This window comes from Ixodes scapularis, unplaced genomic scaffold, assembly GCF_016920785.2.
Source record: "Ixodes scapularis isolate PalLabHiFi unplaced genomic scaffold, ASM1692078v2 PGA_scaffold10__122_contigs__length_95168666, whole genome shotgun sequence".
Lineage (NCBI taxonomy): Eukaryota > Metazoa > Arthropoda > Arachnida > Ixodida > Ixodidae > Ixodes > Ixodes scapularis.
Window position 1 is genome coordinate 49,595,543 of NW_024609836.1, and position 25,980 is coordinate 49,621,522.

The following is a 25,980-nucleotide window of genomic DNA, read 5'->3' on the forward strand; positions in this document are numbered from 1 at the left end:
GGACAGTGCTGGCAATCGTTCTTGCTTTTTGTTGTGGAAAAAAATTAATTTGGTGCTGCGAAATGCCTGCTGCAGTCGACGTGCACCGGGTGGCAAGGTCAGTACCATGGCCGCTGATGGGACGTTAGTGCAAGCTGTGTACGGGGTCTATCTGGAAGAGCAGGCATTTGCTAGAAAGCTTAGATGTCTCTTTGTCAATTCCAATTTTGTCGAAACGGTGGTGCCGAGCAAATAAAATTTCTCGAGGGCATTTGACGCGTTCATATATTCAGTCGTCTTTTCGTGAAAAGAAAGCTAAGAAAGAAACTTGAAAAGCTGTTTTTGTTTACAAAAGCCAGTCCTATAAACAAAAACTGGTAGCTAACACGCGGGAACCCGCTACAAACTTGCCCATCACGGGAACTGATATTGCATCTGCAGATCGCGGACCAAAACGCAGGAATCCGCTACAAACTCGTATGTTACGGGTACAAATATACCGCAGATCGCAAATGCAGTAGAATCGTATTTCACAATGCAATATACACATGGGACCAACTCGCAAAAAACTCTAGATCACGCACAAAAACGCGGGAATCCGCTATTAAATTTACGTCACGGAAATGGATACCGCAGATTGCAGACGCACCAGATACACATTTCATGGTGCAGCATACACGTGTGAACGACTCTCGTGTTACGGGAGCCAATATCGCACACGCAGATCGCAGACAAAACCGGTGGAACCAGCCTAGAACTCACTTGTCAGATGTGCTGGTACGGCAAATTGCATGGTTGATGCGATTCCTGTCGGACATCGCGTGACGTCTGACGGGAATGGGGGGGTGTACAATGTTTTGGAACTTTTATATTACAGATATTCAGCCAGAAAAACAAGATGGATGATCTCTTGGGGCTGGGCGTTTTCTCGGAACTTTACGGTATATAAAGCAATGCGCTCGTGTCCGTAGCTTTGACTTCGTTGTATACTAAGTGCAAAATGCAATGTAGGTCAAAAAACGTCACTGACATCGTGACTTTGTGCGACGCAACGACTCAAACCACGAGTCGCACGACGATGCACGATGTGCCCTGAACGAGTAGAAAACCTGAATCGGCATCTGTAAAGTGCAATTCTGCATTAAGGGGTGACACCACCTTCAAGTGTCGACTTTTAAACCAGTTTCTCAATATTGATGAAATTTTGAGGACCTATTCATCTCGTTGCTTAAATGCACACTATGAAATTTCATCTCTGTAGGACTATTTTCCGATAAGCTACACAGCTATTGATGTAAGTCGCCGCCTCACTTGGCAAGGAAATCTATCGTATAAAATTGCTGGAGAATATTGAGCATGTCTAAGCTTCAGCCTTAACTAGAACATATGGGGGGGGGAAGGCTATCTATGTTTTTTTACCTTAAAATCCATGTTTTTTTTTATGCAAAATGTCAATTTGAAAAGCATTCCACATAATGGGGCATTTTCTCCTCATCAAAACTATTTTTTGACAATGAGAACTTTATTTAAATAGAAATATAAATATCTAGCCCCCTTCCTCATTAAATTTCAGTTCAGGAACATCCGCAGCAAAAAATACATTCAGCGATACATTGAATTGATAAATTTCCTAAAACGAAAGTTGCTGCAAAAAAGTGAAACTGAGAAAAACCTGTTTAAAGTTTCCACACCACTACATTTGCTTTTACTGGTGGTGGTGGACTCTAAAAGGCACCAAGAGCATAGATGGTGCCTTCTGCTTACACCCAATCTCCAGCATGGCTTTGCTGAGTGAGTCCAAGCTTAAAACGCTTCCTTTGAGTGTCATTTTGTTGTCGGCATCTGGACATTGATTGTGAAATGAGTGAGGAATTGGGTATGGCTTGCAATACACGAACCTATATCAGCAAGTATGGGCAGGGCAAGCATCATTGAAATACAAAGCAGACAAACCCACGTGGCGTTCTATAAATGAATGCTGGTTTTAGACAGTTTTGTTTTCAATCAGGGTGGGCTTTTCGATTCTTGGCCATATGCATAACCTCTTCTACGTGAAAGCTGGACTCCTATGGTGTTCTTGCCCGAATAGAGTTTACTCTCGAGCAAAGATGTTTAATGTACTGAAACTGTGAAGAAATGCTCTTTCCAACTAGAGTATGATCATCACTCTAGGGCATACCGGTGCAAAGCTACAGCAGTTTGAAAATAGGAAACGGAAGTTTCACATTTCAAAAACACGTGATTTTACACCGTTGGCTGACCGAAAATGTTTTATTTCTCCGTACATACTTCAGGTATTGCAATAAACATTTGCAGGAGTATACACTATTAGTTGTAAAACCACAATGCACAAAAATAGAAAAAAATTTCTTCTCAAAAATTGCAATTTTAAGGTGGTGTCCCCCCTTAAAAATGCAGAATTGCACTTTAGCGGAAGCAGTTGAAACATGCAATGTGTTTCAGCGGCATTTTTCAAGGTTGGTAGTGGACATGGAGATTTTTTTTTTTCTTTGCTTTGGTTATAGCATGTTGTTTTATTCTAAACTATGTTCTTTCTTTACGCTATGGTGTGCAAGTCGTGGATTTCTCATTCCTTCCCATAAATCATTTGACCAAGATTGCTGTGATGCCTAACGTTGGCGTTCGTGTTTGTACAGTTTGCAAATGTCATTGTGGTAAAGGCAAAGCCAGCTAGCTTTGTATCTCTCCACCAATCCGCACAGTGATGGAACGTTGCGCTCGCAATCGTGGTGTCATGAGTCTGATCCCTATCAGGTCTGATCCCTATCAGGGATTGGACCCCCGACCCTGTGATTGCAAAATTGAGAAAAAAAGCATGAAATTCCACACTTGCTGTTTGGAATTTCATGCTTTTTTTTTAAATTTACCACTCTTGTACAGATTGTCCTCTGAAGTATCTCTTACAAATTTCGTAACGCTCTCCATGGCGTTCCATCACACTTTCCTATCTTTATTTTTTATTATTTTTTTCAACAGAGCCTTTTTGAAATGAGGCATAAATTATGTGCAGTCACCATTAGTGGGACGTGCACTGTGTTCATGCATTGGACACGAGCGCACTGTCAGCATTCGGAGTGTACTTGGATTGAAAAGCATTCCACACTAGTGCTGTGTCAGTGCTCGGCGCTAACTTGGAACCAACCACAGGCTTCACACCGGAAGTGACGGGACCAACTAATGGCCGCTGCACATAATCTCCGTGTCATTTCCCAATTTTGTAAAGAGTTTGTTAAGACTTGCAGTGAAGCTGGTGGTGACAATTCTTTACCTCCTCTCGTCTCCAGCGGAGAAGCCGGCAACCGCAGCCATTCCTGCTGAGGAGGCCAAGAAGAACGGCAGTGCCGAGGCCCACCACAACTCCAGCAACAACAAGGAGAGCGTCATCAAGGCCGAAAATGGTGAGCGAGGCAGCTCCAAAGAGGCCAGCCCCGAGGTATGCCGCAAGCCAGCAACCCAGCCGCCGCAGAAGAAGGGAGCGCCTTCGGACGAATCCAAGACGAAGCCGCAGCCAGAAGGAAAGCGGACGCTTCCCCGATGGCTAGTGGAGAGTGCCTCCAAGTCGGCCGCAAGCAAGCCAAAGCCGGCAGCGCAGCCAAGGGGGAAAGCGGCGAGCAACCGAGACGGTAAGAGGCGTTAGCTCGCCGAGCATCGGGGAGTAATTTAGTTATAAGTAGCCATCAATTTGTGGTTGATGCGCCTGTTTGTGCAGGAACCAAAGTTTTGATTTCTGCTTCAAACAAATTTTTGTTTTGTGTTTGTTTTCTAATTAGCTAGAATGAACTTGGGAAAAATGGAGTAGTATTTTGGAATCTGGGAAATCGCCAGCATTCAGGTGGTGCCCCTTAGCTTGGGTAGCTAAAAAAATATTGGCAGAGCTGTCCTTTCTAGATGGTTCGCTACACTCTCCAAGAGCCAAATAACCTGCATTGTGTTGTGTGTAAAGTTCAGTGTTATCGGAGTTCATTCCTCGTGGAATTCGGAGGGTGATTTTTGGAGCTTATTTTTTGTGGAAAATTCAGAGTTTGTTGGGGTTTGTTTTTGACAGATTTCAGATTGAACTTCAGAGTTTAGTTTTGCTGTAAGCCCCATTTTCCCAAATTCAATGTAAAGAAAATCATATATGATTATCCGGACACAGGCATGCCCTAAATTCATAAAAACTCGCCTGTATCAAATGGTGTTTCTTCAGCTGGATTGGCAGTCACACCCTTACATTAATAATACTTCTCGAGGTGCCTACTAAATGGCAAAAAAAGTGCAGATTTTTAGCTGCTCCTAAGCAGTTTTCACTTTTTCTCCTGTGGCAGACAGTGTCTGAATAAAATGGAAGCCGACGACTGAGCATGTTCACTTTTATTTGACTCGGGTATTGAAGAAGTCTTAGCAAAGTTGTTAGAAAAAGCAAGTGACTGTAGACCTCAGCGCTGCTGTTTGAAGTGATCCAAAACGATTGAGTCCTCCGCAGGGGAGTGAAAAGGCTGCTATTGTTATAAAAATTCTTACAAAAATGTTGTAAACACACGTAAAATATTGAGCTCGGTGAATCTATGCCGCCAGCTACGATACTTTTATATGGCCATATGTTTGTTTTGCACTTTTTTTTTACAAACTTTTCATAAAATGTAGTTGTATACACACGGAAGTCGGTTGCGCTTGGCGGTCAAGGTTTCGTTGGCTGAAGCAAGTGTCAGCCAACAAAACCGGCACCAAAGTCTCTTTCATACCCTACTGTTATGTATGTTGACTAACAGCCAGCGCCCCCTGGCTCGGTGCTCTCGTGGCAACCCGCCGAGGACGAAGTGATGTGGCACGCTCTCGAACATTCCATCGAACACTGACCAGAAGCAGCATCTCAGTTCTATGTTCAAGACTATGCTGTAAATAAACATAGTCTGAAACATAACATGGTATCAGAAGTGGGATTTGTTTGTCCGTTCAGAACGGGCAGGACTATCGTCGATAATCATCAAGTTCCCGTGCGACTGCGATCAAAACGCAGCATCAGATGAACGTTTACGCTGGTTATTGGCATATCCAAAACAAACGAAATATGCTCCAAATCATTTTCTGAAATGAACCCGAGCTGGAAACGAAATTCGAAAGCGTCATTCGTCTTATCTTGACCACTTTTCACTAACAAAAGCGAGCAAACTGCAGACCCATGCCGCAGCCAACACAGCTTCTCCCGTTATTTTGTTTGTTTATATGAAATGCGTTCGGCTGCCGGTAGGTCGGAAATAATTTATTTTGGAGTGAATACTTTATCTACAAAAATACAATTTTTTTCAAAGCATTCTTCAGGAGTTATACCAGCTGATCAGACTATTTTTTTTTCAAAAACATGACTGTTTCCAAAGAATTGTGATTTTTAGACCGTGCCCCTCTAATTAAGTATGGTTAGCAGATAATGCCGAGTATAACCTTGTTTCACAGGCTTTCTTAACCACAATCGAGTGTGACCTCGGTTAAACTTAACAGCAGTTAAGAGTGCCTTTGTAGCTAGGCTGTTATACACCAAAAAGTATGGTATGATTGTTTTTCCGTGCCGTCTGCAGAGCCGGCGTCGAAAACCCGACGGACCTCCGTGCCCGAGAAGGAGCCCGTCAAGAAACGTGGCAAGCCCCCCGCCAAGGAATCCGAGAGCGGAGGGGAAAGCAAAGAGGAGGCAAAGTCTGGCAAGTCCGAGGAATCTGGCGAGGAGAAGTCCGAGTCGGAGGAAGAGTACAAGCCCAAGGCAAAAGAGGAAAAGGGCGTCACAGGGTCGCGGGAGTCTAAGGGGAGCAGGGGCGGGCGCTCGTCGAGGCAGAACCGGAGCACCATGCAGAAGATATCGCTCGGTGAGTGTCCGGAGCTTGTCCGTCCTATTTGTAGTGTGGTGGTTCTCAAATGGGGGTCTCTTTGGGGTCCCTGAAGGCCTTCCGAAGGTGCTCAATGTCTTCAACTGTCAATCAAGCCGAGCGAGGAAACTTTATTTTTATTTAGAGCGCATGTTCGCCTGCTTCCAGCACGGGGGCTGCGATCATGTCAGAGCGTTGAGCTCTTACTGGCTGATTGGAAAAAATAGTGGGTAGACCTCAAGGCATCTATCTAGCACTGAGGACTACTGACTATCCTTTCAATCAAAGCCAGTCGGAGCTTGACGTCAATCTGATGTCACCACAACTCCTGCACAAGAACCAGACGACTTGCTCTCTGTATTGATGCTGGCTGTCCCACAAATCTATCTGAACCAAACTATCTGTGCCGAGAGAGTAGGGCCGATTTTTCTTCGTTTCAGAGCTTCAAACCTGGTTCTCATGCAGTTAGTTTTCTACATTTACCATAAATTGCTGCACTTCTCCAGCTATCATCATCAGTTTGTGACGTCAAGGTAGGACAGAGGAGACGCCTTTTTTGAACGTCGTCGGGACACAATCATGTGACAACGGAGATCACGTGACCACCTACGTGTCCCCTCGCCCTCAGCCTCCCCCCCCTCTTCCCCCCTTAAAGTTCCTTTTTTTTTTATTGTGTTCATACTTTTCTTTGGTGTATTTCCCCGCTTTTGGTTTCTTTTTCGTGACCTTCCTGCTCGTCTGTTTATTTTTGCTTTTTTTTTGTTTATTTTGGAAGGGCTGAAGGAGAAAAGTTTGCAAAACAAAACCACGTTGGTAGAGTCGCGCTCGCAATGTCGAACAACGATGAAGAGGCCGTGCTCCGGAACTGTCTGAAAAATCTCAACAAGGTTAAAGCAACTCAATTTCTAGTAAAATAAACCCCAAAAAAGCACCCCCGAATTCAGAGAATGATAAACCATGGAAATGTCTAGACGAATACCTTGTACAATTTGTAGAGAATAAGTCAACGCCCAAACTTATCAATCGCTTACTCATACCTTGGGCTCATAGTAGTTCACCGCATGGTCACAATATAACAACAAAACGTGTGAAAGGCAGAAGTGAAACCACAAGTAGGAAAATAAATTTGAAGACTGCACCTATTTTTTTTTTTTTTAAGACAAAACTCTGAGACTGGGGAAAAGACGAAGGACAACACAACACACAAAGTCTCACTCGGTGCGTCCCCTTGGAAATGTATGTAACTTATCAAGTTTGTTTGAACCAACTGTCCCTATAGATCTGCAATGTTTATTTCTTATTTTCTTATGAACATGATACACATAGCACGTATATAGTACAAAAGGTTTTGGACAGCACATGCGCATATTCTCGATTGCATAACACTGATGTCGGACATCTTCCAACACAGTCGCTTCCACATGCCACCTGTGCCATGTCAAAGTAATCCGCAACGTTCCCCGCGCTTGGAATGAACACACATGTCATAAAGCTATTGATGCGATGGAAACGAGTGGTTTTGTCTTAAATTATGTTAAACTTTAACCAGCTCGTTTGCGCCCTAATTTTTCGCACTCACTATAGCTTGGCGCATGTCACCACTCACCATGATGCAATTCTTGGGTCACATCTATTCTCCAAAAAACTATTTTACATGAAAAAACCCTGTGAAAAACCGTAGCTGCGTTAAACAAACATGTTTCTTTAGACCCGCAACCACAAAGGTAGATATTAACTGCTCTGCCGGCAACTGGGTGTTAGCACGCACATCACTCATTCATTTCACCGTGCTGTCCAAATTCTAGCTTGTAGCAAAAAAAAAAAGCAACAATCAAACAAACTAAACGTGAAGAGAAATGCCTGGGAGTGAGAGAGGACAACACAATAAAAATAAAAACAGGAACTGAGAAGATGGGGGAATGGAGGGGGGAGGGGGCACGTAGGTGGTCATGTGATCCCTGTTGTCACGTGACTGCGCCCTGACGACATGCAAAAAAGGCGTCCCTGGACAGACTGGGACAGGCCGCACAGGTCTTGGATTCCTCGGCTCGTCAGCTCGCTTCATGCACTCTTTGGGTAACGCACGGCAAAGCCTGTTTCACCCGTTGTGTTTAGTTGGTAAAGTGACATTTGTTTTAGGAGCTTGAAACCAAAGCTTCAAACCGCGGCACGCGTAGTTGTGCTAACAAACACTTTTTCCGCTGAGGTGTCGAAGTGCTGGGGATGGTGGTGTGCTGTTCTCTACCTTAGTGCAAAAATCTGGATGATGAAAATAGAATACCCAGTGTTTTACCTCTACCACAGTGAATAGGGTGTATTTTTAATTATGATTGATTTTATTGGTGGCGCCACATCACTAGTGGCGCCCGTGGCGTGGTGCCACCAAAACATCCCGTCGTTAATAGGCCTAAACCCCCCCTCCCGAAGTACTGACCAGTAATTTTTTTCTTTTTAAAGATACCCATTTGTTAGAACTCTTAATTTGAGAAACCGATTTCTGGAAAGGTTGACGTATATGTGGCAATATACAATACCCTTTTCTCATTATAATCACCGACGAAAAGGAGAGCTGACTTGGCACCAACAGCTGTTCTGGTCACCCTCGGCCCGAGGGTGACCAAAAGAGTTTTTCGTCCAATAGCGTCTTCTGGCTTTGGTCATCTTTGGGGGAGTGTCCCTCCACACTTCTGACTTCATCCCTGGCGGGATCATGTCACCTCCAGAAATTTCCCACCTCCATGGCCCCTGTGTTTACCGCCTTTGTTGCTCGGCAGACGACTTTGTGGCGAGCGACGACGACGAGTGGGACAACAGCGCAGAGGAGAAGAAGCCCCGGCGGCGGCGGAAACGGGCAGCGGCGGAGGAGGAGGAGGACGACGAGGACGAGGAGGATTCGTGCAGCGACTGGGAAGAGGAGAACTGCAAGACCAAGCGGGTGGCACGCCGCTTCGTGCCCTCGGACAGCGACTCGGCCAGCGATTGGGAACGCTCATCAAGCCGCAAAAAGAAGGTGCGTGCCACAGACGGTGTTGGTGCCTTGTTACCCTCGTACCCCTTTTCAGTAATGGACGCTGCAGGCCGCCGGATCTGACCCGTAACGTGTTAGAATGCGGAATGCCGGCATCCGGCTTTTGGCTTCCTCATTTGAACGCGTTCGACGAGTGCAGTGGAGACAAAAGCAGCCAGCTTTCGGTCTATCCACTAATCATTCCGATCGGAGCTCTGTCTCTTGACGTCCCCGCACGCTCTAGTCTTTTCCTCTTCCTTACTTTCTCGGCAAACATTTATTGGAGAGTCTGCGGAGTACACTGCAGTTACCATAACAGGCATCTTGAAGACCGTGGCTCTTTGGAGAAGATACAAACCTTTGGGGGAGAGAGCGGTATCGCTTGTGAAAGCAGTCATCTATGGGTACCTCTGCAACTGAGTTGATCTAGAAACATCGGGGTGGCTGGCTCGTCGTGTTCCTTGCAGTAAATCGTTGGGTGGAACAGAGCCGAGCCATCCCTGTGGGACGTTTAGACTGAAAATGATTGTTAAACTGGGGCACTCAAAATAGAGGCACAATTCCTTCAACGTAATGGGGACACTAGTGTGACACCGCAGGTAGTGAATTCATTGCATGAAATTCACTTTTTTTTCTAATATTTCTTTTGCCGACACATTTCGGCAGGGGATTTATGTCCCGACTTCCAAGTATGCTGAGCAGTTTTTAGGCTTAGAAAAGAAAATTGCGCTCCTGTTTTTCAATGGCAAATTAAGGTTGGCTAAAAGGAATACTAAAAAAGTTAGTGCGTTTTAGGTAATTAGCTGACTATTTATTACATATTTATTGTGCCCTGACGTCGGCCACAATCGTGTCCAAAAAATATTTTATTACTTCAAGTGCACTTCTTTTTTTTTTTCAATTTTTTTTTTTTTGTGTTAACAAAGAAATTCCTATTACTGACATATTTCCAGATAGCATTTGCTTTTGTGATACATTTATCCAGTTATATATTTTTTATATTCAAATGCCTCCAAAGCCAGAGGCATTGCAGAGGGGACTGGGGGTTTATAATGCGATTTGTTAGCAGTTGGTTTGGAAACTTTTCTTCAGCATAATTGAAAATCTTGCCAGTTTCTCTCCTTTCATCCATCTGTTTCGATACAAAAAGCATCTCAAGGATCAGCAGTAGGAGATGTGGTCTCGTCAATCTTTCTGGTGTAACAACAAAAGCCCTCAAAAGTCACGTCTTGTCGTGCTGTGCCTTCATTTCAAAAATATAATTATGAGTCTGCTCAGTTTGAGGTTGCCTCCAGATAGGACATGCGGTTGAACTGTAAAATGGTAAAAAGAACCATATACCAATGAGGAATTCATTCACTTCATTCGTTACGATAACGGATCCTTCAGAAAAAGACCCGCACGTTTATGTCGAAGTAAGTTTAGCCCTCTACGAACCAACCCTTCAAGCACACTTGCTTGCAGAAGGTGCACAGTGTATACAGTCGCCAGCCGATTTTTCGGACTTTGCAGGGTCTGAAAAAATTTTAGAAGAATAGAGCAGTCTCAAAAATCAGCAGATTAAAAAACGCGCCTTTATTACGTCTAAGCGGGCTTAAAAAAGCCGTCAGTAGCGTCATTGTTTCAGGTCACGCCTCTGCTTGCGTTTGGCCACTCTCTGTTAGCTTGAGAATCGCTGCCTTCTTTTCTAGTGTTATGGTCAAGAACTTTCCACGCTTCTTAGAGACACTTTGCAGCGGCGGAAGAACAGATGGGGCCATGATGTCCAAGGCAGCATAGTCAAAAACACGATTTACCAAGACTAAATAAGAGGCGCATGTCCAGAACTGTGGAATAGCCAATGAACAAAGCAAAATGGTAACATTGATGATGATAGGGACACGCAGCTAGGGGGAAAAAAAAGCTGTAGCGTAGCGTCACCAAGCGGTAGGACTTAGCAGTACTCAAGTAGCACTGCCGAATCAAGCCAATCCATGTGAAGCTGACATAGAATCTAAAATGGCAGCTTTTCGGTGTTCGCTCGCGACAACTTTGTCCAAAAAATCGACCTTTCAAACTTCAAGCTTTTTGGAACATTGGTCGTGAACATGCACTATTTCTATCGGGTAGGTCAGAGTTCCTCCTTTGGGTTTGAAGTGTCGAACAAATCCGAATTATCAGTGTCCTAAAAATCGGTCGCCAACCATATGGGTGTATTTTACGGAACAAGGCTAGCTAAGAATGAGGCATTACTTATCTTGCAGTCAAAAACTCTGCTGAGCTCCAAGATTCTGATAATGCAGATGTATGTCACGCTTAGTCTTATTGCCGGTGTCACGCTTTTGCAAAAAATCGAGGCACTTGGGTGCGTGGTTGACCCATTTCGAGCAAACATTGTTTTGAGTAGTAGCTCAGTTTCGACGACCCCTGGGCGAGCTTTCACATACTCGACGGTTTGAGCACATTTTGATTCAGAGCCACGCTTTTTTTGCAGCAACCAGCAACGAGGACACGCGTCCAGAGAAAGAGGAGGAGGAGGGCATCTTCAGAGAGGGAGAGCTCGGAGGGGGAGAGCGACGACGCACCCCTCAAGAGGCCCACCAGGCGCACGCCAGCCAAGAGGGAGTCCTGCAAGTACGGCAAGAAGTGCTTCAGGTGAGGGCAGGCCTCGGCGGGACTTCTCTAACCCTTGGATGGTCGTCACCGTACGTTTACGGCGGCGATTACACACCCAAAAGTGCCCGTCTAAAAGCGAAACCGCGTGCACCATGGAAGGTAATGCTATTTGTCGCGTTTTTGGCAAACTGTGCGGGTAGAAATTGAGGGAGAGGAGGGGTCGGAGTGCACGGGGACACCGTAGAGCCGAGCTCCGACTGGAATGATTAGTGGGTGGTTCTCTTCGTCTCTACTTTCTCTTCGAACGCTTTATAACGCGAACGCCTGATGCCTGCATTTGGCGTTGATACGTGTTCGAAGAGCGAGTAAAGACGAAGGCGGCTAGCTTTGCGTCTACCTACCAATCATTTGTCAGAGCTCGGCTGTCTGATGTCCCCGCGCACTTTGATCTCCTCCTCTTTCTCAGTTTCAGTCTGCATAAACTGTGACATTCGCACAGCTTTTTGCTTTGATGAAGGTGTTTGTAGTTTTAAAAATTAAGCTCTTTGCGCAAGCGAAGCATGTGAGATGGTCACTTTCCATGTCGGCTGCTTTGGCGGTAGCGGCAATGGGAGCGCTGGCTCTTCCGTTTCATCAGACTTTTAATGCTTCTCGCAATTGGATTGAGAGGACGAGGGCTTACCGTTCGAAGAAGAAACGCAGTAGAACGCCTCCAATTCGGAACCTGAAATTGCCGGAATGTCGCGGAAGCAGACACGCCAAAATTACACGGAATAGAAGTAAAGTGACAACTTTTTGCCTACAATATTTTCATGTGATGCTCGTAAACCTCAACTGCTTGCAAGTGCTGTTTGCTCTCCTTCTAGATTATTAAGAAGAAAACCTATGCATTGACTCTTCCTTTATTATATGTGTTTAGAAATGATACTTGGTTACTGGGAGGCGTGTGTAGTCCATTTGTTTTATGCTGATGCGTGAATGCTGGAGCGAGCTTGAATCATTGATTATTTCCATTATGAACGACGGTGGGGTTTCGAGTTAAAGAGCTGCTTTTATGCAGCTTGACGAGCCCTTGGTACCCCTATGAGGCAAACGACGACAAGAGGACACTTAAAAGAAATAACATTAATAATAATGTTTTAAAAATAAAAGGAACACAGGGATGCAAGTTGATTTAGTAGTTCGGGCAGCGTATATTTAACTCTTATACGTTCAAAATTAGTGCGTGATTGGGGAATATGCCATGGATGCATCTGGTGACTTTGATGAACTGAAGTGTGCAAAGACCACCAAACCCCTCGTAATCAGTTAGGAACGAATTCTACTGTGCAAAGAGTGAACCCCTGCCTGCTGTTGATATCACTTTCTCGTTACCAAAAAATTTTAAATATGAAAAAAAAAAAAAAAAAGCTGCAAGAACAACATTTAAAAATTCAACAACCTTGCAAAAAACAAAAAAATGATTTTTACTTTTAATTTGGGTTATTAGTTCAGCTGTTGGTGTGTTTAAACAATTTTAAGGCAAATAAGGATTATGAAAATGGTCTTTTTGCACGACAGATTTTTATTTCCGGAGAAAACCAAGTATGTTATAGACCAGCGAGGAGAAAAGGCCGTAAGATGGAGGGGGTGGTGCAGAAAATCTGAGCGAGCATTTGCGTGATGGAGTCGCGTGTAGTTGAGTCAGCAAAGTCTTTCTTTTCGTGAACATGTTTGCAACCTTCAGGGGCTCATAGAACAGAAGGTAAAGGAAAAAGGCACTTTCGCAGCTTGACGTTGCTAGCCGTAATCCTACCCCAAAAGGAGGCAGAGCGGGGATTCCAACAGGACTGCAGATATTCTGCAGGACGGTCGCAGATTCTCCACGGCTCCCCGCAAGCCGTGACAGGCACACGTGACCTCAGGACTCTATGTTCACCATATTTACTCGACTCTAGCGTGACCACGGTTTTAATGCGAGGGGTAATTTTTCATTTTGTCCCGCAAGAAAAGTAAAACCACGAATGCAAGACCAACGGAGGCGCAAGAAAGTTTGTTTATTTGAAAGACGTCGCAGAAAAACACTTGCCAAGTTCGGGAAAGTTCTCAGCCACTCGTCGTCGTCGTCACCAGAGGTCAAGTTCTCCGTCAAGTTGTGGTGGAGGTGCCTAGCTCTATAGTCAGTTACAGGTTAAGAAGGTAGCGGCAAATGCCCCTCAAAGGGAATCAGATATCCCTCCGCCACCTTTGCATCCAATAGCGTCCCACCGTTTCCGTGACGTCGCGGACAACACGCGAGGAGGGTCTTGCCTTTCTGTACATATTTGCTTTATCTTTCGACTTTGACTTAGCACTGTGGAAGCCACGAGAGGGAGATTAGAGTTCTCCCCCACCGACGGAAACAAATACGACTTTCGGGGATTAGCTTCCCCCCCGATGGATACAAAGGCTGCTTTCAGGGGCTCGGTTCCCTCTCCGATGAATACAAAGGTCGCTTTCGTAAAAAGTGGGATCGGAGACAAGTGGGAATCCATTGAAGCGGAACAAGGAGCGTTTCCAGTGAACTCTTCTTTCGACTGCGGAGAGATTTGAAACGGGCGCATCACACTTGTGGGAGGAGCTTCTCCTACCTTCTTGACTTGTAACCGACTATAGCGCCAACAGGATGCATTTTCCTTGAAGCTCGCGTTGTACTAGGCATGTTGCGTTACCATCGGTTTCGGTAGAATGTTCGATGTCGCGAAGACATGAGAAGAAAATGTTTCAGACCCTTAGAGCAGTGCAGAGCAATGAAGTCAACCAGAACTACACCATAACTGCCAGATTTAAGGCGACAAAGAACAGAACAATTCAGTGATGTGATTGCTGTGCCAATTGCACCAAACTACGCCAAGGGGCTAACCCTGCTACATCCTGCTACATTTTGCCAAAATATGAATAATTTGCGCCAAGCCTGCTCAAAAAAAAAATTTTGTTCGCATTTCAATATTGAAACTAAACTGAGCACCTTATTGAGCTTGCGTGTGTTATGTGGCGCAAGCAGCCAATCGACACCAGTACCCTTGATCAATTGTCCATCCGGTCCTGCATGGTTTTCCCGCCATCTGGCATTTCGCGCTCTCGTCGTCCCGTGGATCTCGTCTTTCGTCTTTTTTTCTTTAAATTTTCAGCAGTAGACGCGGGTGTGTGCGGAGGCTCCGGTGCTATAGCATACCGGGTACCAGCCGTGCCGTCATGCTGTGAAACGAAACCGCGTTTTTGCTTTGTGTTGAGTTACTTTGTGAACTGAAGCACTCTCTCTTGAAAGCACCAGTCGTGAGAAAACTATATTTGGTCCCTGCCTTCTAGTCACCGTGGTCACGCGACGTCGGGTGCTGCCGTCCACACGTCGCTGCAGATATGACGCTTTCTAAAATGAAACTGAGTACCATTGCATGTTCATCAAAATTCCTGTCGTTTTAATCATGCATTACTACAAAAATCCCTCTTCAACTCAAAGACTGCTGCGTCGAAGTATTGATTACCTAGGTTTCTTTCGATGGGCTTTCTTTCGAGAGGGATTTTGGTACATGAAAAATCCGCTGCAAAAGAAAGTTGGTGAAGAGAAGTGAGCTAAAACAAAGAAGGCAATGTATGCACGCTGAACCCGCACAGCGCGCTTGTTTGTCTCGAGTTCAGTCGTTGCAAAAAGCGCTCCAAGAACTTTTTGACCCTGTCTTGCGATGTGTTGCATCGATGCGTTCTGGTTCTTTTTTGCTTTTTTTTTATGTGTTTAGCTTGTACCTTGTTTGCCTGCCTGACAAGAACGCGCGGCTGGCATGTTTTTCGTCGTATGTTTGGGAATCATTTGGCGACGGAGCAGAGTGACATGGTTTCATTTTCGATCGAACAGCCGTTGTCTCCGCTCGCGCGACGATGCACGCACAACTGCAAGCCTGTTGAAGTTGCCCTCACGTGTTTGTGAACTTGACTGCACAGCAGAGGCACCAGCCGGGACGCTTGCAATCCATCTTTTTTTTTTTTTTTTTACGTTTGCTTTTTTTAGACGAAAATCTGGTACGCCGGGAACCAGTAAAACGGTGGCAAGCAGTTTTTCGGATTTGCTCGGCAATGCCTGCAGCACTGCACACTTGTTAGATGTCTCAGCAGTAAAAACACAAGCAGGAACTTCCTTCACAACACGTCACATTAGAACACTACAGAAGTCAAAACACAAAGTGCCCTTCATTTGTACAGCACTTTAAATGAATATTTTTATTTTTATAAGAATATCTGCTCCAAAAGCCACTTATGCTGCTCCGAAACACTGTCTTGGCTGCTCCAGAAGCCATATTTGCTGCTCCAAAACACTGTTTTGGCTGTGCTGAAAGTGCTCTAAAATGGCTTAGGCCAATCACATCACTGCAATTACTAAAACCAACGTTGGCTAAGAAAACATTTTGATGGATTCGGATTTGGATTCGACTAATTTCATTGATAGAAACCATATAAGCATATGTTGCCAGGACAGTATTAAAAAACAGCGGGTTGTTGCAACTGGGAGGGAACGAACTCAGGTGCAGAACCAGGAGTCGGGGCTGTGGCTCGCTGATCGCATAGTCCCGAGGAAACAGACCTGGAGGGGGATTACTGAAGTAGAACTTTTTTTTTTACTGTGGATATACAGGTAGCTGATCGACATTTTAATCGGCGTCTTCGGGCTCCCTAAGACCATGTTATATGGCCCGAGGGCGAGAAGGCCCTTTGAGAAAGAGGAGCCTTCGCCGGAGTTGGAATGTTCACATGATGTTCAAGGTGCGGGGACGGCTGATGCACTAGCCCTGTGTTCTTTCAGCGAGGTGCAGATGATGCAACCCATAGCCGCTCTTGCCATGCTCCGGTGTCTGATGCAAGGTGTCGTCGCTCTTGCCACTCGAATTGAAACACAAGACCGACAGACACACAGACACATATGCGCACGCCGGTGTTTTTCCTTGCGAGGGCTGATGGTCCCAGATCGTCTCATGGCTTCCGGAAGTCTTTTCTTTTTGGGTTTAGAGCCCTCGGCAAAGGCCACCACCTGCCTGATGTCTTAAAGGGGCACTGACACATCAAAATCATATTTTTTTTTATTATCCGAAACGATCGAAAACGATGCCGGGACATTACCCTCAAAATTTGAAATTTGGGAATTCAGTATTTGTGAAGTAAAAAAACAATTTCCAAAGGCCGAACTTGAAGTTCCCGCGCGATCGGCGCCGGTGCCTTAACGTCAAAAATTGCGGAGACCTGAGAGTCCACTTTCTTTCACCACTCCCTGCTGTTGCCATGGCGACCCAAAGCGAGGAGGAAAGGAGCGAGCGCCGGCGTTGCGGCGGACCGGTTTTGAGCGGTGTTGCCTGTTTTCCGTTGGAGGATACAAATCCAGGAGACGGCACCACAACGAACTCCCGATTTTTGGTATTTCAAAAAGAAGGGCCGTAGTGCGTTCGCAATTGCGTTAAAAAACATATTTTAGGATTGCCGTAATTAAATGTTATACAGATGTCGCCTACAAAGCTTCTAAATTTCATGATTCTTGACGTCACCGATCAAAAGAAGCGAGGAGGCGAAAGGCGGGAAAATTTTTTTTCGCGATGCGTTTTTTTTTTCGTGTTTATGACTGCAACATGCATCGTTTTAGACAATAAAAATAAATACAACCTTTGGGGTGTCAGTGCCCCTTTAAGGGTTCTGCGCCTTGGGTAGAGTAAGGTACTTTTGGGCGGTCTCCACTTCAGCACTCACAGAAACACAACAGCTGGTACACAGAATTATTTCAAAATGGCTAGCCAATTTCACGGTGACTCGATTATAACGCGAGGGCCAACATTAGGTAACAGAAAATTTGAAAAAAAAAACTCATTAAATTTTAGTAAATATGGTAATCTCTTCCTCGGAGAAAAATTCAGTCATGTGAATACATTACAAAAGACGTAATCACTATTTCTTTATTTCCTTATCTATTTATTTGACCTGACAGCGAAAAATTCGACACTTGTGAGGAAAATACACAAGGAAATGTATGGTTGGAGAGTGTGCCGGAGGGGGAAGAGAAGAAGCACACGAATCGGACGAAATGGAGAGACGGAAAATAGCCACTTGAGGTTTGCAGTCAGAAGACACGCCAACTTCGTGTTCCAATCTCACTCCGGAGCTAGCTGTACCAGGGTTTTCTTTCAGAGACGCACGACGATGTTCGCACCATCGAGGCATAGAGTGAGTACCATGTTCATATGCGCAACATTGCCAAAGAGCAATGCGCAATACTTTCTGTGTTAATACTTCCTTTGCGACGATAGCGTGGAAAGGGGCAAGTGTTTTTCCAGAGGGACGGATGGCTCAGTTGCCTAGTTCTCGGCGGTAAAAGCAACTTCGTCGGGCACGTGTTCAGACAGCGGGAAGTTACAGGAGCCCCGGTGGACGTGGGGTGTTTCCGCTGTAGGTGAGGCGACCAATCTTCTCTTTTTGCAGGAAAAGCGGACAGCACCTCAAGCAGTTCAGCCACCCGGGCGATTCCGACTACGCGGGGGAGTCATCGGACAAGGAAGACGAAGGGGGTGAGGAGAAAGACGAGCAGGGTCAGAATCGGCAGAATCATGCTGCGGAGGAGGGGAAGAAGGGCAAGAGGGACCAGGACAAGGAGGAGGACGAGGAAGACAACAGACCCTTGTGTCGGTGGGGAGCAGGCTGCTTCAGGTGCACATCCTTGGGTTTCTCGCCCTCACACTCTTGCATGCTGTGTTGCTGTCAGTGTTGCTGCTTGACGTCCCTCTAAAGCCCCTGTTGCTTGGTTGCTCTCAACCTTGGTTGGTTTCAACTGGGGTTTTGTGGCTGCTCACAACTGTCACCCTGCTGTCAGTGTTGTTGCTCGATGCCCCTCTAGAGCTCCTGTTGCTTGGTTGCTCTCAACCCTGGTTGCTTTCAACCTCAGCTGCTTTCAAGCTCGGTTGCTGTCAGCCTCAGTCGCTCTCAAAGTCGGTTGCTTTCAACCTCGGTTGCTTTCAACCTCGGTTGCTTTCAACCTCGGTTGCTTTCAACCTCGGTTGCTTTTAACCTCGATTGCTTTCAACCTCGGTTGCTTTCAACCTCGGTTGCTTTTAACCTCGGTTGCTTTCAACCTCGATTGCTTTCAACCTCGGTTGCTTTCAACCTCGGTTGCTTTCAACCTCGGTTGCTTTTAACCTCGGTTGCTTTCAACCTCGGTTGCTTTCAACCTCGGTTGCTTTCAACCTCGGTTGCTTTCAACCTCGGTTGCTTTCAACCTCGATTGCTTTCAACCTCGGTTGCTTTTAACCTCAATTGCTTTCAACCTCGGTTGCTTTTAACCTCGGTTGCTTTCAACCTCGATTGCTTTCAACCTCGGTTGCTTTCAACCTCGGTTGCTTTCAACCTCGGTTGCTTTCAACCTCGATTGCTTTCAACCTCGGTTGCTTTTAACCTCGGTTGCTTTCAACCTCAGTTGCTTTCAATCATGGTTTTGGGACTGCTTTGAACTGTCGTCCTGTTGACAGTGTTGTTGTTCAACACCCTTCCTCAACTGTGGTTACGTGGTTGCTTTCAACTACCACTGGCTTGTTCAAGCATAGAATAGAGTCACTAAATAGCCACGCATTGTAGGGACCTCACCGAGGTCATATTGACCCATGCATCAGTGTTGAAAGTATGGATGTTACAGAAGGACATTGCCTTTCTGTGCCATGTGTATTTCATTTTGTTAAACCTGAGGTTCGACTGATTCGGCGAACCTTCAAACTCTTGGACAAATCGACGAAGTTTGATTTTTAAACAGTGTTAGCCATCTTCCTCACAAAAAAAAAAAAAAAAAATGTGTTTTGTTTTTTTGTTTGTTGATTAATTTTTGGACTTTGCAGTCATTGTAAGTAATTTCTAGAATTGACTTGCAATGATAAACTTTGCGCAGATGGGCTCATTGGTAATCTAATCCTATCCTGCATATTTTTATTAGAATCAGTCAAGTGGTATAGAATTTGACTTTTTTGGTGCGTGTTTTCCCTTAAAGGTCGACGCACAACCAGAAAGGAGTAGACTTTCCCTCAATTCCTTCTTTTCATTCGAGAGAAAGGAGGAACCCCTGCCTTACTGTGGGGAGTAGCTCGTAGATCCACTCCGTGGGGAGTGGAGAGAAGAGTGCAAGAGGGAATGGAGAAAAGGAAACTGGGAACCGGTTTCTGGCGGCAGAAGACGATTCTGTAGGTCGGTCTTCCAAGGAATACTTTAACGAAATTTTAAATATACCCGTCTTGTTGAAAAATAGGCTGAATGTGATCCACTGTATCCGTAAATGACAATCACATGTTTGTGTTTTGAGCCTGATGGCCGTATTTTTCGTTATAAACGGTCCACTCTGGCAAGCGCTCGGAGAGCAGCCAGCGGAGAGCATGTCACGTCCGGCGCAATCGTGACGTGGTTTGTCTCGGGATGAGCAAAGATGTGGCTAGTCTGGCGTCGTCACGATGCCCCAGGGCATTCCCGCCACTGAAGCGGTCGAAGCACGCCAGCGAATCGGGCCACTGCAAAACTGCGTTTGTGTGAATTTTGAGTGACGGGTTAATCTTTTATAATCTTGTAGAGGGAAAATGGCAACGTCTGGGACACACAAAAGAGAGTCCCAATGAGTGGGGAGTTTCTCCCTTTCCTCTTCTCTTGTGCTGGCCGTAGAGCCGTCAGGAGGACGTCAGGTTCAAATCAAGTATAGTTCTAGGCGAGGCAGTTATCGTCACTACCTGTCAAGGTTCCTATACAGACATTACAAACGAGGCTTTAGCGACATCCTCCAGGTGCTCTTTGCTAATCATTTAATTTGTTTTAAAATTCCTTTTTATGTCTTTTTTAATAAGATATTGATGTGTCCGATGTGATACTGCTGCTTTGAACAAGTATAAACCAAAACATAAGTGCCAAAATTTTGTTGTAATATCTCTTTAAGGGTCTCTGGGGGGGAAGGGTTTCGTGCAAATTTATCTTGCAGTCTGCTGAGTGTACCTTGTCCTTTGTGTTTTCACAGGAAGAATGCACTACATCTTAAGAACTTCAAACACACCACCCCCACAAAGAAGGCACCAGCAAGTCAGACACCTGCCAGCAAAAAGGGTGAGAGGAATTTAGAATGGTTATGAAATTTAGCATGAAACTAGGGTAGCAACAAAGGATGGTGCAAATGAAGGTTGCCTCTCACAACCGCAGTCAAGGTTGACCGAGCATGTGGCGTGTGCCCGTAACTGGTTATGACGAGAGAATACCCTGGTGCCATCTATTAGTGTGTCTACCAACCTGAAAAAATCTGGAATTGTCACAGAAATTGTCAGAAAATAGGTGATGTTAGGGGAAATCGGGCAACACGGGCGGCACAGCACCACGCAATGGAGAGGCAGGATGCGTCGCGGGGGCACGGTCGTCCAAGGCGTCGCCAGGCGGCGTGAGCCCCGTTTCACCGGATTAAACGGGAATGGCCCGTACGACGGCTACAACCCCGTCCTCTCAGTAGTCCTCTTTTGTGGCAACCCGGGAATTTAATAGAAACGTTGGGTAAAACTTGAGAAAGTGGGAGAATTCGAGGGGAAGCGGTTTGGTAGACATTCCGCGCACTTGAAACTAAGAGACTGTTTGTTTGGGAGCACGTCGGCCGCGGCGGATGTCTTTCTAAACTTCACTTTCACCCGCGCAGGCAAACGCGGCGGCAAGGCCAAGGGGGGCTCTTCGAACGACGAAAAGGCATCTGGTGACGAGTACGACTGGAAAGACGAGGACAGCGAAAACGGAGGAGACGGGAACGGCACCAAGGAAGCCGCCAAGACATTTTCCAGACGGAAACCGCGCACCTCGGAACGCCCCAGTGCCGCCGCCGACTGAATCGCCGTCAAACTCCAGTCTGTGCGCGCCGGCGCGTGACGCAATGACAATTCGGCAGGTCTTTCTCCGCCGACGCGCCGCTTTTCCATTTTTCCGCGTCTTTTTCTGTCGCCGTCTCCCCCTCTCCGTGCTCCGCTTGTCCCTCGAGGGCTGGTTCGCGTGCTCCCGTTCGGTTGCGACCGAGTTCATCATGCGGCTCCATGCTTCCTTGCGATCGCCTGCCCCGAGATGACACGCTGGCACAATCTGCGCGGTGGCCCCAGAACTGCGTGCAACTGGAGCGAAGGTCTCGCGGTATTTGCGAGATCGGACGTGTGCTCTATCCATGAGAATGCGTGTACCGTGTTGTCCATCTCGAGGAGCCCCATCCACTTCGAATGGCGGTCAAAGAGCCCCTCCCGGTCTCTCCATTGATGCCGTAAAACGGTACAGGAGCTTACCGACAATGTAAATAATGCCGATGGTTGGGAGCATTTGGCCCTTAATTACGCAACAATGGGTGGCTCAGATCTGCTAAAACAGTACCTGAGGGCAGGGACAGTCAAGAAAGTTTGGGAATTCGCAGAACTTAGGAGGGTAGTCTGGCAAACAGTAACCCAGTTTGAGAACCAATGGTTTATAACGTTTTCTAAAGGTTCTCAAGTCCATCGCAAAAGAATAATGTCCTCTCTCTCAGTATCGCTCATCGTAGTCCTCTCCACGATGAGAGAGAGATAGAGAGGACAAGGCTGCACGATGTTCTCGGTCACGGCCAAACGCTGGTGTGTGAACCAGTCAATAAAGGACAGTGTGGTCGAAGCTGCGTGTTTGGTGGACCAGCCGTGCGTCTGCCTTTCCCCACGTGATTGCGCTCCCGCCTGTAACACGCGCGGAGAGCGGGGTTGAGCGATAAAAGGGAGGCTGTCGACTGGTCCAATGAATGCGTAGCTCCTGTCATACCGTCTGCATAGGGGTGAGCGGAGTGTGGCTCATGCCCCGCGATGCATGGACGAGTCCAATCTTTTTTTGTTCGAGGTTCCTTGGGCGCAGCGAATGGATCCCCTTCCTGCGGGTGTCGTAAGCAGTGTCAAGGGCGGTTCGGGAGCATTTGTTTCCTATGCTTCCGTCGCAAGATCAAAACTTCGGTTGTCATTCCCGGACAATTGTGCTTCGTTCTCGCCTCCCTCGCCCTCCGTTTTTTCGAGAAAGGAAAGAAGACGCCGGCGCATCGTCTCTCGCATTAATTTTTGCATAATTTATGTTAGATTTTTTTGTTGTTCTTGAGGAAAAAAACCGGTTGGACAAGTTGGATTGACAAAGGGCAACCGGCCTGCACAGACGCCTGCCAGCGTTCGGCGGCGGCGACCTTAGTTTCCATGACTTTGGATACATCTCCACGTGCAAGTGCTTTGAATGGTGTTTTTGAGAAGCATCCGCTTTGCCAAGACGGAACGAGCCGAGTGCTCGCGACGGAAGTCGTGCCTGAGATGACGGGAGTGTCGGAAGAAGTCGCGCGACTCCCGCGACGCGTTGCGACCAGTGAATGCGAGTTGTTGCTCGGGCCAGTCCTTGCCACTGGCTCAAGTGCAATCGACACGTCGTTGTGTTGGAGGGCATCGTTTGAGCCCCCCCAATTTCCAAAGGTCGAAGTGTGGAACATATGTGGCAGCTGGAGTTCCAACTTTGTGGCATCAACATCGACTGCATCATCGAATGTCTCCGTGTGCTTGCATTGCAACTGCCCGTGCAATTTCGCTTCCTTTTTTTTTTTTTAAATCAAGATATGGAGCAAGATCTGCTTGTATTATTCTGGTGATTTGATGTTTCCCCTAGCATTTTTCTTTGCTCCCTTTTAATGTATGCATTAGGACAACAATTTTGTTGTTTTCATGCTACTAAATGTATTCTGTGTTTGTTTTTCTTTTGAGTGAGTGTGTGTGTGCATGCAATCGTACATTTGCATGCCTGCGTGTATATGTGCGAATATGCTTCATCTGGAATTTCGAGCACAAGACGTGTCACGTGGTAAACACATTGAGCATTCGGAAGAGAGAGAAAATGTTTCTTTTACCTCATGGGGTGCGTTTCGAATCCCCACTGCACCGACGCAGAGCCGTCTTTGTACGGCACATGCGGAGTGAAATCGTCGCGATCGCACACTCCTTCACGTAGTTTTTTAGCATTGACTAAGACGCAGAGGCAAGGAAAAGGTCTCGTCTTGTTTTGAAGAGAGTGTCTTTTGTGGAAACATATCCCTCTGTGCATTAACCCTCTAACTGCCAAACACGACAAGTTTTGTTCCTCCATTAACATATATTTTACGAGCAGTAATAGAGGCCCTAGAATCCCGAAGTCATTGCTTCGGAGAGACTCCGTTTCATCTCGTTGTGGTAGTAGAGCTAAGGCTACAGCACGAGCATCGCCTTAGGACGTTGTTCGGCTGCCTGAGCCAGAGAACCTGCCAAATCTACAAGCACACGCCCGTAGACTCACTACTACCGTAGTTGAAACAGACTCTAAAGATGCTCCTGCCATACGAGGACATAGGCAACAGGATCTCCTCTTTCGAGGTTGTTGAGTTCTGCTGACGTGGTATGGAATATAAATCCCTCGGGTATATTTAAAGAGACAAAACATTGATGTATTAGGCTCCTCATGGCAGTTAAAGGGTTAAGTTGGCGTCTTGTGTCACCTCTATACTTTCAAGACGGCCCAGGAAGCCATCTTGAAAGTCTAGGTGACAGAAGTTCACATTTCCAAGGTCATCTTCGAAGCGTCGTACCTTTAGCGATTCGGAAGTGACTTCCATTCCACTCCTTTGTTAATAACCGCATCACTGATCAAAGATTCTCCTCTTTATTACGACGATCACTTTGAACCCTTTGTTTCATGCAGCCGACGAGTCTTGAATGTCATTTTTTGCAGGAGGTGCAAGTCAGTTAGAGAGTCGCCCCCTCGGACCATGTACATACAAAATACAAGTGAAACCAAGAGCACCCCCTACCTATGTATAGGCTTGAAAGAAAGGTATGGGGCGTCCCTGAAATAATATACTGCATTTTTCTCGCCTCTGGATTGCCGAACGCTCTGTCTCCACCCAAGTATAGCCCTATTGGTCCCAACTAGCTGCCAGCATTTCAAAGCTGGGCCTTGTATTATTCAAAAATTCTGAACAACTTCATTGAAATTTTTTGTAAAGAATGATGGACAATGAAGTTTGCATGGAAGTGAATATTGTGTGCCCCATTTCGCATTAAAACTTCCAGAAAGTTGCTCATAACTTATTTATGGAGACAAGGGTTGGTTCTGAAACTTAGGCATCTGGTTGTGACCGCTAGCACTCTGCTTCAGCAGAAACCGAGCACTCGACGATGCATCATTTGTTTCTGCGGCGAGAAAAATGCTGCAAATTTTTGGGGGAGACGCCCTGTGCTACACTTGCTATCCATTGGTGGTTCTAAGACAACTACTACTACAGTATAACTGGCAGCAGTGGCGGTAGCAAACCTCTTTTCCCTTTCCCACTTCCCTTTCGAGGGACTTCATTAGTTCACATGCCTTTCGTTGTTGGTGGAATCTTGATGTGGCAGTACTTGTGTGTGCGTGTTTGCGTGTCTTCCCGCTTTGATACGACTGCCCAGTGGCGGTTTCTGAAGCCTGCAATATATTAGCGTGTCTTGGCAGCGCCGAGGAAGGTTTGCGCAGTGTTTTTATGCAAGGACGGCTCTGCCTTTTTCGAAGCAACCGACGCTCTTGCCGCACTTTTTTTCCGCCGTGTGAGTGAAGGCTTGCAGCGCGGGAGAAACTTGGCATGAGTGGGGTGTCGTGTCTGTCCAACGGCGCAGTGGTACTGAAATAAAGATATTTCTGCATCTTAGCTGGCCGTGTTATTGGACGTTTCTGCTCCAAAGGAGTGGCCATGCAATGTTTATTGTATGGCGATGCGTTGAAAGCAAAGATTTTTTTTTTTTTTTTTTAATGTCACTATACCCCGTTTCACCTTCAGTCCGAGCGCAGTGGACGCCACGAGCCATCCCAGCCGATCCAGCGCCGGCAGAAAGTCGCGTGACCTGCCGGTGGGGCGGGGCGACACAGGGAGCTCAAGGTCGCATGACACTCCCTCAACGTCGCATTGGCTGGGATGGCTCCTAGCGTCCGCTGTGCTCGGACGGAAGGTGAAACGGAGTATAGTGCGAAAGAGGCTCGCCTTTTCTTCCATTCGCTCAACTACAGGGTGTGCTCGAGCGCCGTTCAGGCGCAAAATCTTTCGTATGAATAAACCAATGAATGGAGAGCATTGAAACTTTTCGTGAAGGTGTCTTTAGGTGGTGTATTTATCATACTAAAATTTTATAGTAGATTTCACGAAGAAAAAAATTAAACCTAAAAACTAGGGTTTATTTATTTATTTATTTTCATACTCTCAATGCCCGGAGGCTCTACAGAGAGGAGTGGGTGGTACAGATGAAATCGTTGACAAGCTTCTTGAAGTATGTGACGTCCTGGATGGACACGATGGAGGCAGGGAGGTGGTTCCATTCGCTAGATGTTCTTGGAATAAAAGAGTCAAAATAGATGTTCGTATGACATGTCGGCGTGCCAACCTTACACTGGTGATCGTGGCGAGGTGACACATATGACGGATGAAAAAGTAGTTGATCTTTTAGAATTGGATTAGAATAATAGACTTTA

General features: G+C 46.2%; 1 protein-coding gene across 2 annotated transcripts in view; it reads left to right on the forward strand.

The window, feature by feature from the left end:
- The window catches only part of LOC8023401 (aprataxin and PNK-like factor), a 40,048-nt gene extending 14,883 nt beyond the window's left edge, over positions 1-25,165 (forward strand). The window contains exons 5-11 of one of the 2 annotated variants that reach the window (XM_029991129.4): positions 3,285-3,623; positions 5,556-5,837; positions 8,612-8,847; positions 11,318-11,478; positions 17,911-18,135; positions 20,465-20,550; positions 21,125-25,165. In XM_029991129.4, coding sequence (XP_029846989.3) covers positions 3,285-3,623; positions 5,556-5,837; positions 8,612-8,847; positions 11,318-11,478; positions 17,911-18,135; positions 20,465-20,550; positions 21,125-21,309 — 1,514 coding nt within the window. In that variant the 3' untranslated portion in view covers positions 21,310-25,165. The remainder of the gene's footprint in view (positions 1-3,284; positions 3,624-5,555; positions 5,838-8,611; positions 8,848-11,317; positions 11,479-17,910; positions 18,136-20,464; positions 20,551-21,124) is intronic. The other variant, XM_029991130.4, reaches the window with a different exon arrangement.
- The last annotated feature ends 815 nt before the right edge of the window (positions 25,166-25,980 follow it).